At 37.1% G+C, this 17156-nt stretch overlaps 1 protein-coding gene across 1 annotated transcript in view; it reads left to right on the top strand.

The window, feature by feature from the left end:
- LOC124594614 (peroxidase-like) overlaps positions 1-17156 on the top strand; it is a 140622-nt gene that overhangs the window by 114297 nt on the left and 9169 nt on the right. The window contains exons 11-12 of the mRNA XM_047132989.1: positions 5544-5742; positions 9163-9265. Of these exons, the coding sequence (XP_046988945.1) occupies positions 5544-5742; positions 9163-9265 (302 nt within the window). The remainder of the gene's footprint in view (positions 1-5543; positions 5743-9162; positions 9266-17156) is intronic.

Here is a 17156-nt window from a genome sequence, read left to right as displayed (position 1 = left end):
CAATAAATGATATTCTAACAGCTTAAAGCGAAACAACTTCATTTAAAAAAATTGTGGAGGATTTTGACGCAGTTCTAAATCTGCATTCATCCATTCATTCATTAGTGAACCTACCAACTTTGACAGCTCTATCAGTGCTCAACCACCTGGTGTTGCTGGTATGCAGTCTGATTCTCACAGTTATGTATTCTGTAGACATCAGCCCTGGAACTGATTATTTAGAGTTGATAAAGCCACAATCATTTGTACCTTGTTCATTCATCTGCAGTCCACCTGTATGTGTTGTCCATGTCTGCTCATTAATATTTATATTTGTTAAACTAGTGCCTTGAACAAGAATATATATACTCTCCTGGATAAATATTAGACGTAAAATAGATTTTATTTTTGAAATTACACTTATTATGGCAGTTGAAGGTCCTTGTTTCTACAGATTTGATACTCTTCACAGTTTATTACTAAAGTTCCTATGTCTTTCAAAAAATATAATATTTTTCATTGCTCACAAAAGTCTCTTGCTCTCAGACATAAAACACACACTCCTACATATCATCATTTTCTTTCTCTTTTTATTATTTATATGCCCTCTTAGCACTGATCTTTCTCTTCGTGCATCTCTGGCTAGTGTGCTGCCCTCTGTTGATCCATGTTGTACCTATTTTGTACACTCTGTTTTGTTGTTGCATTCACAGTGTGTGCCTTCTTCATCTAGTCAGCCAGGCTCTGTGATGAAATATCATAAACAGAAAAATAACAAACTTTATAATGTCAAACAATGGTAAATCCAGGATGAAATGTAGCAATACCAGAGAAGGAAAGTTGCTACTCACCATATAGCGGAGATGCTGAGTCACGATAGGCACAACAAAAAGATTCACACAATTATAGCTTTTGGCCATTAAGGCCTTTGTCAGCAGTGGACACACATACGCACACACACACACACACACACACACACACGCACACACACACACACACACACGCACACTCATGCAAACGCAACTTGCATACACGTCTGCAGTCTCAGTGTGGCTTCAGCTCTCTGAGACTGCAGACATGTGTGCAAGATGCGTTTGCGTGAGTGTGTGTGTGCGTGTGTGTATGTGTGTCTACTGCTGACAAAGGCCTTAATGGCTGGAAACTTTACTATGTAATATTTGTCTTCATACATACATTCATCACTCACTCCCAAGGATGATAAATCTTGAATAATGATTACTGACCTCAGGGCAAAGTATTACCACTCACACACTTGGAAGCAATACCAATGGGGTATATTCAACTATTTAGGGAGGTATATCAATAGTATGGCCTCCAGTTCACAGTTCAGTGGGTACTGCTAGTCATCACTGCAATAGCCGAAATCCAGTATGACATTGGAGCTGCAGTTCCTGAAATCTAAGATGACAGTGGCAGGAAATTAAAAATATTGAAAGCAGTGGCTGCAAATTCAGAAATATCCAAAATAGTTATGTTGGGAAATTTGGCAATATCCAGTATGGTGGTGGTGGGAAATTCAAAAATATTGGGATCTTTTTATTTAAATATAAATCCGAGATTTTGGAACTAGCTCACTTATGCTTTCAACCCTTCTGACATTTCTATCCATGATGATGCCTGGTCGGAAAGTATCTAAATTGTCTGAATTTGGCACCATGTTCAAAAGTATGTGAATAATGTGAATTATTTATCAAAAATCTGTGAAAATATTGACAATACTCCAATATTTCCATGTACCAAATGGCTGTATTATTTACGGAAAACACTACCATAAGCTTCATTTGAATTGGTACTACATTCAAAAGCATTCCATTATTTATCAAAAGTACGTATTGGTATCGACAATACTAGTATAACTAGGCACTCGTGGTCTAACTGTTGGTTAAACAGTGCTTGTCAATGAGCTTAACTCAGTCATTGCATCACAACTGATGTAAGGTGTATCAGAGTCCCCAAATTAAATATTTTTACATTCAAATTATCAGCATTATTTATCAAAACTATGTAAGGGCACACACTCACTCACTCACACACACACACACACACACAAAACATTCATGTCACCTTAAAATAACATGTTGATCAAGCTGTTCACAGTTCCTCCTTGGCCTAAATGAGACTATGATGCTGGTAGTTCAAAAATGATGGATTTATTATCAAAAATGTGTAAGGAAACACACAATGTGTAAGTCTATGCTGCTATATATCTAAATTGTTTTATAAAACTCATGTTTAGCTGAAATAATGTGTCGGTTGCTGGAAGAGTGCATTTATTGTATGACTTACACGATACACCTAAAATATGGCAGTGGACTCTCAAATTAAGTGTCACAATACTATTTCCATGTCTAAATTATCTTTATTATCATTATAAAAGAGTACAAATACAAGTGACTAAAGTAACATACTGAGCAGGCAGTTGAAACTTCATCCTAAACCTAAATGAGGCTATGCACAAAAACAAGCTGACCAAGCATCAGCTTAGGGGGTATCAAAATAATGCACCAAGAACATAATATTTACCAATAATGTTAGAGACTGAATAATATAGTTGTATTTTTATTACTTTTGAGGGTGGACACACCTGTGGTAGCATGTTTATCCACTGTCGCTACATTTTGCTACAGTTTAACACAACAAATCATACTAAAGATGATCTCTGTTGATCAGACCTATAATACATTGCATCACTTAATTGTATATTTTTGTAATAAACAAATGGAACTTAATAACACACGAAATACAAAATGTATACACAATACGGCAAAGAAAATGATGGATGAAGTTGCACATAGAGAGGCACTTCTGATATCTCAAAAATACTATCTTTCCACCAATATAAAATTATTTACCAAAATTTTTAAAGACTTGGAATACAAAACATGCAGTTTGTGTATCATAATAAGCAAATATAAATTTGCTTATCAAGATACTTAATATTTTGAGTACAAAACACACATGACTTATGTTTCTGCAGTACTGATGTAGCCTACAGGTTAAAGCGCACTTTTTGAGGTCTGATTGAAGCTGTTATAAACATCATTGGCATTTTGTGACCCCGTACTCAAGAGGTTCCTTGTGAGTGAGAGAATGATGGTTGGTTGTTGCGGTAACTATCATTACCCTGATTATGGTGGCTATCATTACCCCAAATGCATGGTGTAGTACATACACCACAACATGACAAATGGTATTAGTTACTGGATCTCAAATAGTGCTGTGACACAAGAAACTGGCAGTGTATGTGCCATAAGTTGCCAGCGGGTGTCAGCTACAGTATCTCAAACAGTATTATAATAACAGAAACTGACAGTGTATGTTTGTACCATTACTTGGGAGTGGGTGTCAGCCAAAGTCTCCCTTGTTTTATATTCAGTTAAAGATAAGCATCAAACAAAATCGTAACAAATTACCCTATACATCATCATGTTACAACAAAATTGTAACAAATTGCCCTGTATATTGCTATATTACATCAAAACTGTAACACATTTCCCCATATACAGCAACTGTTACACGAAATTGTAACAAATTGTCTCTGTTATTGCAAAATTGTAGTAAATTGCCTGTACATCAATATCTGATAGCAAAATTGTAACAAATTTCTCCATAAATCAATATGATAAAGCAAACAAAGTAACAAATTACCCCATACATTGGTATCTTTCAGCAAAATTGTAACTAACTGCCCCTGTTACAGCAAAATTGTAAGAAATTGTCACATACATCTATATGTTAAAGCAAAATTGTAGCAAGTTGCCCTATACATCACCAGTGGGAGTCAGCTACTGGTTCCTAAAACTGTATTCTACCATCAGAAGTTGACAATGTATGTAACAGTGGATGTCAGCTACTGGTTCTCAAATAGTATCCCAAGCATCAAACAAATGGCTCCTATACATCACCACTTTTCCATAAAATTGTAACAAATAGTAAAAAATATAACAAGTTCCCTATTCATCACCATTGTTACACAAAATTGTAACAGCTTAACCTTTATATCTCTAAGTAAGCAAGTGACACTTGTTCCAGCAGGTTGCGGCTTGTTCCAACAAACAAAAGCAACTAGTCAGCAAGCTGAAACTTGTTGATGCTAGCAAGCGAAACACTTACTCAGATTCATGACATGACAGTGCATGTCAGTACCTTACCCATGACATCACAAACTATGTCCCCTTTACTATGACATCATCATGACGTCATGCATGAACCACTGACCTTGACAGAATGATGTCACAATTCAAGATGGTAGAATACATGGTATCACTATGGCAGACAAAACAGCCAATCACAGCATAATATTTTACTGCCCATTAAAATGAAACAGGCACTCAATATGTAGCTACCATCTGGGATTGTGACATCACATGGTCAATGTCAACCCCTTTAAATCAAACTGTTATGATCTACTAGCTGTCACTGAGATGAAATCCTGTTAGTCATGCAGCAAGTCATCATGGCTATGAGGGATGTGTTAAAACATTATACCAGACCAAGACTCAGATCCAGTCTCCTACCTCTTTCATATAGTACTCATAGAGTGTGGATCCTGTGCAGACTTTTGAATTCATCAGTAGCTTTACAGATCTCACAGAGACGAGAACACAGATCATCACGGCTATGGATCTTTAGTTTGATGACCTGAGTCTTACTTTAGAGATAATTTCTTATTTATTTTGTTAATAGTGTTGGATAGAAGTTTTTTTCTAACTTCATTGTTTACATATGTAATAATATTATGGGGGAACTTCAAAAAGTTAGATTCAAATTATTATCACAGGGCCAATAACTATTATTGGACGCTACACAACACTTCAAAATAATACAGATACATGACACTGTTTTTCAATATAGTCACTAAGTCTCTGCAAACAGTGGTCAGAGCTATTTACCAATCATTTGATTTCTCGACAAGAGAAATCCACTTTTTGGCCACAGAGCCATTTGAGAACTGTTGTGTGAACACATTCTTTATTGGAAAATCTCTTTCCCTCAAATGTTATTTCAGTTTGCAAAAAGGAAGAAATCATATGGTACAATATCTGGACTTCTCGATGATCATCACCCATAACTACGTGAACTTGGTCAAATCGTTGGCACTATTTCACTAGGTCTGAATGCAACTTTGCATTTGGTCCATATACACCAGAATTTAACCATGAATCTGTGTACTTCACCTTTGGAGTATTATCTATACTGCAGCAGAACTGTGTCTTCAAGGAACCTGGAACACCTACTGTCCTCTGACAATGTGACACACTTGTTGCACAATGATCTTAATGTGAGATGACATGTGTAACTTGATTTCTAATATCCTTGTATATGATAAATGCTTTACTGTGCTCAAGTTACTTTTAAGGTTAAATTCTGCATAAATTTTGATATTGTATGTAACACTTCTTACTGGTTTCATATTGACAGAAAAAATTTCTCTAGAGGTTCTAATAAAGGTGTGTGTCAATTATTTTCATAATTTATGTCTTTACTGAAGATCCAGTTCAGTTGTATAATTTTTACTGCAGCTAAGTAACATTTTTTTACAGTCAATTAAGAAATTGAGGAGTGCTTATAAACATGTAAATGATATAGATCCACTAGTTGGAGGAACAATGGAAGAAGGAATGCCTGGTGCGATTATGGGGCCCACATTTGTGTGCCTTGTAACCAAACAGTTCCTTTTAACACAGAGGTCAGACAGATTTTTCTACCTCAACAGAGATCAAGAACAGCCATTCAGTCCAGGTAAGTGTTGTTTTCTTAGTCGTGAACTGAACTTTATAAAATACAAGAAATACTGTTTCTAATCTTTTGTTATTTAGTATAGCTATCCAACCCTAATAATGGTGTAAGCAGTGCAACCATAATAATGGTGTAAGCAGGATAGCTTTATGCAATGTAATAATTGTGTGACATAGTTCTGATTAAGAAACAAATTTCAATACTGGACGACTGTATCTCTATCAAAACTTTGCACTCTATCAAAACTTTGCCCATCATATGACACTCACATTTATGTAGCTGTTTAAATTGTAAGTTTGGTAATTTTATTTTTAATCAAATTAAGTATATCAATGTCATGACTGCAGTATTAATAGAATCTGATATCTGAACTTTTTTTGTATCCAACAGTACTAAAGTTATGAAACACAGATGTAACAATGTGCAGAGTTAGTGGGAACTACATTCTATTGGACTAAATAAATACCAGTTCAATGGAATTCTGTAGGCTTGTTTTGAATAACTATGGATTCAATTTTAGTGGTTTTATATGCTTGTTTAGCAAACACATTGAAGAGTCCTCTTCACAGACCTCTACTGCCACATATCCGCACACCAGTTCATGTTTCCCATTGATAACAATAAATGTTCAGTTTTGCAGGTACCTAGTTATGAATTAAAACATGGAAATCATCCTCAATGAAAGTAAAAAGTACTAATAATACTAAAAACAGAAAGAGAAATTACTTGCAGTATCCACAACAGAAATGGCATGATCAGCTCCACACTGGATATGTTTACGACAGTGACTACAGCAGAAAATTCAATAATAAATAAAATAATTTACCTAGTATGTTATTGTTCACACATACTTATTATTTTTGAAAAATACTATTGCAAATGATTATCAACAATGCAGGAAAAGACAGATTGCTACTTATCATAAAGAAGACATGTCAAGTTGCAGACAGGCACAATTAAAAGACACTTAAATATAGCTTTCGGCCACAGCCTTCATCACTGAAAGACACACACACACACACACACACACACCATTTACATACACACAAGGAAGCACATCTCATGCACACATGACTGCCAACTCCAGCATCTCAGTCTCGCATGCAACATCATGTGGGAGGCAAGCAGCAGTCGGTAGGGGGTGGGGACGGGGAAGGTATAGTAGTGTACAGGTGGGGTGAGAGATAAACACTGTCTGGTGGAGTGTGCAGAGACTAGACTGCCAACAGGCACAGTGCCAGGAGGTTGTGGGGCAGGGAGGTGTGGATAAAAGGAGCAAAAAAGGGGAGGAGTGGGGAAATATAGGCAGATGCATTGGCAGATGGCTGCAAATAAATGGGATGGGAGATGAGAATGGGGAGGAGATGATAGGACAGAGGTCATGGAAACTGTTGGGTGGAGGGTGTGGGGACAGTATGTTGCCATAGGTTGAGGCTGGGATAATTATGGGAGCAGAGAATGTGTTGTAAGGATAACTTCCATCTGCACCATTCAGAAAAGCTGGTGGTGGAGGGAAGGATCCATAGGCCTTGTGTGGTGAAGCGGCCATTGAAATCAAGTATGTTACATTCAGCTGTATGCTATGCCATGGGGTAGACTACTTAGGTCTTGTCCACAATTTGATGGTGACCGTTCATCCTGGTGGACAGCTGGTTGTTATTCATACCAATATAAAAAGCTGCCCAATGATTGCAGCAGAGCTGTAAATGACATGGCTGCATTCACAGGTGGCCTGGCCTCTGATGGGTTGATGCAGACTATTGACGGGTCTGGAATAGGAAGTGCAGGGTGGGTAGGCTGGGAAAGGGGTTGGGATTGGGATTGGCATAGGGATGGACTAGGATGTTGTGGTGGTTGGGTGGGCAATGGAACACCACTTTATAAGGGGTGGGAAGTATCTTGGGTAGGATGTCCCTCATTTCAGGACATGTTGATAGGTAAACAATGCCTTGTTGAAGGATGTGTTCAGTTGTTTCGAGTTCGGGGTGGTACTGGTTGATGAAAAGGACACTCCTTTGTGGACTGGTTATTGGTTTGGTAGGAGGACGGGGTTGTGAGAGGAAATGGCATGGGAGATCTGTTTGCAGACTAGGTCTGGGGGATAGTGCCTGTCTGTAAAGTCCTTTGTGAGATCCTCAGCATACTGAGAAGGGGAGCTTTTGTCACTGCAGATATGCCATCCCTGGATAGTCAGCCTATATTTGAGGAATTTTTTTATGTGAAAGGGGTGACAGTTGTCAAAATGCAGGTACTGTTGGTGGTTGGTGGGTTTAATGTGGACAGAGATGCAGATTGAGCCATTAGAGAGGAGGAGGTCAACATCTAGGAACGTAGCTCACTGGGTTGGGGAGGACCACATGAAGCGTATGGGAGAGAATGTGTTGAGGTTGTGAAGGAACGAAGATAGGATGTCTTGGCCCCGAGACCGGATCATGAAGATATCACCAATGAATCTGAACCAGACTAGGGGTTTGGTGTTTTGGAAGGCTAGGAAGGTCTCCTCTAGATGGTGTAGAAGGGGACCATGCAAGTGTCCATGGCTCTGGCACAGATTTGTTTATATTACTTCTCTTCAAATGGGAAGTAGTTGTGGCTTAGGATAAAGTTAGTTAGGTGTATGAAAAATGAGGTACTGGGTTAGGAGTCTGAAGGGATGTTGGGAAAGGTAGTGTAGACCATACACATGAGGAACGCTACAAAAGATTAGTATTTAAATATTTTAACTTCTTCTTGAACTTCAACAACTACTTTTGGTGGTGATTTGTACCAAAACAAGAAGAGATCTGACATTTTTATTATTTTAAGGACATGTGATGAAGCTATCCCCTATCAGAATACTTTATATTATGGTCGAAATGAACAGTGTGTGCTAAAAAATGAGTATTCTTGCTAGATTAAAGCAGCATAAGACTTGATTCAAATACTGATATTTGTGTTTCATGAGTAATGATCTACCACTTCCCTCTTCCTTACACAAAACTTCAGTCTGCAAATACATCCATCCTGCTTACACACGCTTCGCAGAGACTCTTCTGCATTTTCTGTTGAACTAGCATCTCTGGGAGAAAATAAGTGAATGAGAAATATATTGACTACAGACAGAAACTGCAAAAGGATTTAACGAAAGCTCTGAATGTTACAGAGCCCAGTTAGTGCTGCAAAAGTTAATGCATCAAAAGTGTAACAAAGCTCTATATAATTATCTCATTCTAAACTACATAAGCCACATTGTTTTCCCTTTTGGTTCCATACCTTTGTTTTACGGTACTGAAACTCTGTCAGTCACTTTGTAGAAAATGAGCAGAAGGAACATACAATGAGACTATCACTTGCAGTATTGTTTTCTAATAACATGTTTAACGTGTGTTTTTTATTTTGTACACAGTATCTCATCATTAACACAATGTTTCAATAATTTTACAGCACAACTTGAGGAGATCAAAAAAGCTTCTGTTGCCAGCCTCCTATGCACCCACACAGGCATTAAAAAGATACAAAGGAATGCATTCACAACTATCTCTGTTCGGTATGTGAAGAAAAATTTTATTGCATGTCCAGCATTTCAGTAATTGTTTATGTTTCCATCTCACTTTATTTTATCTTCTGTTGTCTAATATGGCAATTGGAAAACAACTTCTTAAATACAGAGGCATATTTTATTAATGAAATTAAAAACAATTTTTTAGTATTAATTGTGGGTTAAGTTACTCCCTGTATCCAGTAATCTTAAGTATGCAGGAGTGACGTTTGATAGCAATCATTTAAGGTCTGGAAGCCATACAAAAAAGGGCGGCAAGAGTTGTCCAGTGCAGTTTTGAGCAATACAGAAGTGTCCAACCCATTGTAAAGGAGCTGAAATGGAAAACATTGGAAAGCAAAAGAAAAATTCACATATTAGGTAGCTTGTTTAGAGGTGACACAGATTGTAGTGCATGGACTGGTATTAAAAATAAGTTGAATGTGGAGGAATGGAAGAGAATACAGAGGTTAAGTCTCTTCCATAAAACCTGTGGAGTACACTGCAAGAAGTCTGTGGGCAGATTTTCTTTTCCAGGTAAATGGGAAAAGGAGTGGAATAGTTCACCTAGATAGGTCTTCAGTTTCAGGCCTCAGACACTGCAGTTCTTCAAGAAAAGACTTAAATTGGGTCCATACCTCAAGTAAAATAACTTGGCCCCTACACAGAACTGCATTCTTCTTCTCATCACTGGATGAGTCCATCCCTTTATTCCAAAAGGTGCAGCCACTTAAATTATCTGACACCTGCTGAGCTGTGTGCTTTGTTCATTATGAGTAGTGACCTCTCTGTAGGTATGAGCCATGGCACTCTGTGTGCACTCTACTGAGGTAATAAATGATACTCAGTTATCATATTTGTACGTGTAACCTGTCTCACAAAAATGTATGTTGTCACAGAAGCATGGAAGCTCCATTGCAATTTAATGTATGGGGCAGTGCTGAAAAGTGATGCCTCCTAATTTTTATATGAAAACTCTTAAATCTTTTTAAATAAAACAAATATTACTAACATTCTATACCTTAATTCTTCATTTCCACATATTTGCAGCACTGTGCTGCTAGAGGGCTCTGAATTGAAGTGTGACATGGCAGTGTGCAATCTAACTGTCAAATTCAAAACGTTTGTCCATACATGGAGAACCCTCTCCTTCAGCTTGATAATGCCAGAACATGCATGAGCACTGTGACATCTGCAACAATCTGACGCCTTGGGTTCACTGTCATCAGTTGTCCTCCTTACAGTCCCTCCTTGGCCCCACTGATTTCATCTGTTTGTAAAACTTACAGTGCTGGTGTAGTTTGTAGTTGTCGTCACCTGCGAACTGGGTAAAATAAGTGTTTTTCTGTAATTTCTTACTGATGTACAGCTCACTGTTATTGGAATTCCAAAACATTTTTATGTTTATTGGAATTTTACATTAAGTACTCAAATTTTGGGGTCAATAATTTAAAATTTGAAGGCACCAATGAAATTTCAAGTCAGTGATATTTATTGCCAGAATAAAAATTGAAAAAGTATTACAGTACTGTTATATACAATGAAATATGTTATTATCCTCTAAAACTATTTACAAAACACTTGAAATAAGGAAAAATAACAATAAGCATGAGTTCAGTACACAATTTAGCATTCATAGTGGACAACGGTGTAATAAACTTTGAAGCAGGGGGAAATACACAACCCAACATTACATTCGATGCACTCATATGAGATGTCCTTGTCTCCAGTCTTTCCTGTTGAAAATTTCTACTTTTCGCTACACACCACACACCTCCTTTGTCCTTTTTTCTTCCCTTCTGAAATGTTGGCATGATTAGGGAAATTTTCATATGACATATAATCCAAATCGTCATCAGACAGCCCTATTTCACCATCTGAAAACTTGTCAAGGACTTCATAAACCATTTGCTCCAAACGTTTATCCTGTTCACTGCACATATCAAAAAGAAAATCAACATGAAAACACTCAAAATGACTGAAACTGAGAGGATGCCAATGCCAGGCAATGTCTATGAAGTAAGCTACAATAACAAAGTCTTTCATAAACACAAAGCATTCCACTGAGTTCGCTGCTGCCATCTAGCATTTGTGGTTGAAACTACGAAGCCTGCAGACCACTCAGACTTCGCGGGAGTTGTAAATATAAGTGTGACGCCACAGAGAAACATTGTAACTGCCAAGACGTAATATTATGTCAGCCGCACAATTCTGTTTCCTTCTGAAGACATAATATTACGTTGGCCTCATGCTAAGTGTTAAAGAACATTTTTGAGGACTTCACTTTGATGGTGATGGAATGGTACAAGCAGAGGTGAGGTTGTGGCTCTGTCAACAAAGTCAAACAGTATACATTGGCAGTATTAACAAACTGGTGTCTCATTGGGAGAAATGTGTTTGTCACTTGGGTGACTATGTTGAGAAATATATAAGCTGACATGAAAAATATATGTAGAATGTTAATAACATACATTTTATTTTAAAATCTTTGAGAGCTTTCACATAAAAAATTTAAAGGCACTACTTTTCAGCATGCTCTCATATTGTTGTTGTTGTGGTCTTCAGTCCTGAGACTGGTTTGATGCAGCTCTCCATGCTACTCTATCCTGTGCAGGCTTCTTCATCTCCCAGTACCTACTGAAACCTACATCCTTCTGAATATGCTTAGTGTATCCATCTCTTGGTCTCCCTCTATGATTTTTACCCTTCACGCTGCCCTCCAATGCTAAATTTGTAATCCCTTGATGCCTCAGAACATGTCCTACCAACCGGTCCCTTCTTCTTGTCGAGTTGTGCCACAAACTCCTCCCCAATTCTGTTTAATACCTCCACATTTGTGATATGATCTACCCATCTAATCTTCAACATTCTTATGTAGCACCACATTTCGAAAGCTTCTATTCTCTTCTTGTCTAAACTATTTATTGTCCATGTTTCACTTCCATACATGGCTACACTCCATACAAATACTTTCAGAAAGTTCTTCCTGACACTTAAATCTATACTCAATGTCAACAAATTTCTCTTCTTCAGAAACACTTTCCTTGCCATTGCCAGTCTACATTTTATATCCTCTCTACTTCGACCATCATCAGTTATTTTGCTCCCCAAATAGCAAAACTCCTTTACTACTTTAAGTGTCTCGTTTCCTAATCGAATTTCCTCAACATCACCAAACTTAATTAGACTACATTCCATTATCCTAGTTTTGCTTTTGTTGATGTTCATCTTATATCCTCCTTTCAAGACAATGTCCATTCCATTCATCTGCTCTTCCAAGTCGTTTGCTGTCTCTGATAGAATTACAATGTCATTGGCGAACCCCAAAGTTCTTATTTCTTCTCCATGAATTTTAATACCTACTCCGAATTTTTCATTTGTTTCCTTTACTGCTTGCTCAATATACAGATTGAATAACATTGGGGAGAGTCTACAACTCTGTCTCACTCCCTTCCCAACCACTGATTCCCTTTCATGCCCCTTGACTCTTATAACTGCCATCTGGTTTCTGTATAAACTGTAAATAGCCTTTTGCTCCCTGCGTTTTACCCCTGCTACCTTCAGAATTTGAAAGAGAGTATTCCAGTCAATATTGTCAAAAGCTTTCCCTAAGTCTATAAATGTTAGAAACATAAGTTTGCCTTTCCTTAATCTATTTTCCAAGATTAGTCATAGGGTCAGTATTGCTTGATGTGTTCCGACATTTCTACGGAATCCAAACTGATCTTCCTCTAGGTCAGCTTCTACCAGTTTTTTCCATTCATCTGTAAAGAATTCACATTATTATTTTGCAGCTGTGACTTATTAAACTGATAGTTCGGTAATTTTCACATCTGTCAACACCTGCTTTCTTTGGGATTGGAATTATTATATTCTTCTCAAAGTCTGAGGGTATTTCGCCTGCCTCATACATCTTGCTCACCCGACGGTAGAGTTTTGTCAGGACTGGCTCTCCCAAGGCTGTCAGTGGTTCTAATGGAATGTTGTCTACTCCTGGGGCCTTGTTTCGACTCAGGTCTTTCAGTGCTGTGTCAAACTCTTGATGCAGTATCATATCTCCCATTTCATCTTCATCTACATCCTCTTTCATTTCCATAATATTGTCCTCAACTACATCGTCCTTGTATAGATCCTTTATATACTCCTTTCACCTTCCTGCTTTCCCTTCTTTGCTTAGAACTGGGTTTTCATCTGAGCTCTTGATATTCATACAAGTGGTTCTCTTTTCTCCAAAGGTCTCTTTAATTTTCCTGTAGGCAGTATCTATCTTACCCCTCATGAGATAAGCCTCTACATCCTTACATTTGTCCTCAAGCCATCCCTGCTTAGCCATTTTGCACTTCCTGTCAATCTCATTTTTGATACGTTTGTATTACTTTTTGCCTGCTTCATTTACTGCATTTTTATATTTTCTCCTTTCATCAGTTAAATTCAATATTTCTTCTGTTACCCAAGGATTTCTAATAGCCCTCGTCTTTTTGCCTACTTGATCCTCTGCTGCCTTCACTACTTCATCCCTCAAAGCTACCCATTCTTCTTCTACTGTATTTCTTTCCCTCATTCCTATTGATTGTTCCCTTATGCTCACCCTGAAACTCTGTACAACCTCTGGTTTAGTCAGTTTATCCAGGTCCCATCTCCTTAAATTCCCACCTTTCTGCAGTTTCTTCAGTTTTAATCTACAGTTCATAACCAATAGATTGTGGTCAGAGTCCACATCAGCCCCAGGAAATGTTTTACAATTTAAAACCTGGTTCCTAAATCTCTGTCTCACCATTATATAATCTATCTGATACCTTCTAGCATCTCCAGGGTTTTCTATGTATACAACCTTCTTTCATGATTTTTGAACTAGGTGTTAGCTATGATTAAGTTTATGCTCTGTGCAAAATTCTACCAGTTGGCTTCCTCTTTCATTCCTTCCCCCCCAATTCATATTCACCTCCTACGTTTCCTTCTCTCCCTTTTCCTGCTACAGAATTCCAGTCACCCATGACTATTAAATTTTCATTTTCATCGTCTCATATTAATAATAATAAAATAAATATATTGTGAAATAAAAAAGAAAATCTAAAAAATGTATAGTATGTCTTGTGATAAAAGACCTGGGTAGAACAACATGTTAGTAAATGCAAATGACAAGTCTGGCAGACTTTGAAATTTCTCAGATTACCTTTTCTTTAGTTAAAATTGTTGGCTAAATACAAATATAACAAATTTAAGAAGAATCAAAACAAAATGTCAACGCAGTGTGGTGTGTTGAATGATAGTCAAAATGTGTACTGAAATATGTGTTAACAATAATTTTGGAATACAGCAGTAGTAAGAAACCTCATTCATGCCTCACCTATAAATTGTCCAGGGTTAGCAACTATTCAGAATGGAGCAAATACATAAAATGCATTGTAGAGATAATAAACTGGAAATTTCATTTGAGAAAATTCTGAAAAAGAGTGGTATGTCTTACCAGAAACAATATTTTCATGGAATCAGTTCTTGGTAATTACTTGAGCATTTGAAATATTTGCTGAAACAGCTGGTAGAATGAAGGGGATTCAAGAATCAAGAATTTTATTCACTACAGATCATTTTACAATAAAACTGGCTTTGTCATACAGGATGTAGTAGTACACACATAATAATAAAATTAACTAGTGTCAATACATTATAGTATGCATTTTAAGCATGTCAGTGTACCAAATTACACCATGATAGTTTCTAAAAGTTAATGCAATAAACTATACTAATATCTAATATAATATAGGATTGTATAGTATAGTATACCCTGTACATAGTGTATTGTATACACTATGCAGTTACACACAACTACCCACAGCACACAACAATATGTTTAAATGCAAACAACTTTTAAATGCTAATATCCTCCTCAGGCATCTCAATGAATTCTTCAGTGTCATGTGGTGCTACAGAAGAATGCTGAAGATTAGATGGATAGATCACATAACTAATGAGGAGGTATTGAATAGAATTGGGGAGAAGAGGAGTTTGTGGCACAACTTGACTAGAAGAAGGGATCGGTTGGTAGGACATGTTCTGAGGCATCAAGGGATCACCAATTTACTATTGGAGGGCAGAGTGGAGGGTAAAAATCGTAGAGGGAGACCAAGAGTTGAATACACTAAGCAGATTCAGAAGGATGTAGGCTGCAGTACGTACTGGGAGATGAAGAAGCTTGCACAGGATAGAGTAGCATGGAGAGCTGCATCAAACCAGTCTCAGGACTGAAGACCACAACAACAACAACATATAATGGATGATCTGACAACCAGCTGTACCATTTAACTTTTTTAAAAAAATTATATCCATAGACTGGACATGAATTGGCAGTTTATTGAACATTTTGAGTGGGATTACTTTGTGGGAATTTTCTGTTCCTACTAATCTGTGGCACGGTATGTCTAAATTACTCTTAGCTCTAGTGTTGTGTTCATTTATTTCCCCTCTGGCAATAAATTATGAAATATTATTTTTAATATAGAGTACAAACACATAAATGTATATATTTATAATTTGTGAGTATTCTGAGTCTGGAAAAAAGAGGACAAAAGAGCTCCCTGTGACCTCTTTTACATATTATGCGCAAGACTTTTTTTTTTTTTTTTTTTTTTTTTTTTGTAATTTGAAGATGTTCTTGATGTGAGGGGAGTGCCTCCATATAATGAGACCATGTGAAATATGTGACTAGAATAGCCCAAAGTATTCCAGCCTCCCTTAGTTTCCACATAAGGTACACTACCCGAGATATTTTTTCACATATGTGATTGACATGTTCATCCCAATAGTGTTTTGAGTCAGTGTGAATACCTAAGAGTTTTACTGACTTATTGCCTACTTCATTTGATATTCCCATTAAAAGTTGTTGGGTTTTATCAGGAATGCACTGGAGCTTATTGGCTGCAGACCTGTTCAGGGCCTTATCAAATGCTTCTTTTGTTACACTATTCAGTTCACTATTCAGATCTGAAATTTTCTGATGTGAGTAGTTTTGTATCATCAGCATAACATATGACAGGGTGGGCTATCTTATTAGGTAAATCATTGATAGCTACAATGAAGAAGAAAGGTCTAAGGATGGACCCTAGTTGTACACCTGTGCTGATTTCCATCATGGAAGAATTTGCATTTCTGACTGAAACAAATTGTTTTTGGTTACTTAAATAAGAACTTATCACAGTCCAAGTGCTCCATCTCACCCCATAAAACTCTAGTTTCCTCAATAGTATGTCAACAGGAATGCAGTTGAAAGCTTCGCTTAGGTCACATAATACCAATGATACCATGTTATTGTTTTCAAAAGCTGTTAAGGTTCGCTCAATGATTTCCAAGATGGCCCCTGTTGTGTTTTTCCCATACTGAAAGCCAAACTGATTGCTACATATAGGAAAATGTGTTTTTCAAAGAATCTGCTTATTTGTGTGTGTGTGTGTGTATAGTGCCTAAAATATCTTTGAGAATATTGGAACAATGGAGACAGGTCCATAGCTTTGGGGATGATGTTTCTCTCCTTTTTTTAAAAACTGGGACAACTTTTGATACCTTGAGTGCATCCAGAAAAACTCCAAATTCCACACATTTATTAAAAATAAAAGCTGATGGTTTGGCGATTGAGTGTATTGTCTTTTTAATTATGTTATTCAATAACCAATAACAGCCCATACTTTTAGAACATGAAAATTTGGATACAGCTCTTATAACATCAGCAGGTTAACAGGCAGTGGTGTTCCAACAAGGTCCATTGCAGATTAATTGGTTGCTTTAATACTGTTAGTTATTTCTTTAACTGAGTTTAAAAAGTACTGATTTAATTCCTCAGGTTCAAGCAGAGCTGTTTCTGTGCATTTTGGTTTATTCTCTTGTTTTATTATTTGCCATGCTGCCT

Source organism: Schistocerca americana, chromosome 1, assembly GCF_021461395.2.
Source record: "Schistocerca americana isolate TAMUIC-IGC-003095 chromosome 1, iqSchAmer2.1, whole genome shotgun sequence".
In the NCBI taxonomy this organism is placed as follows: domain Eukaryota; kingdom Metazoa; phylum Arthropoda; class Insecta; order Orthoptera; family Acrididae; genus Schistocerca; species Schistocerca americana.
The sequence above is the reverse complement of the archived record's forward strand: the minus strand, read 5'-3'. Positions and strand labels throughout refer to the sequence as shown.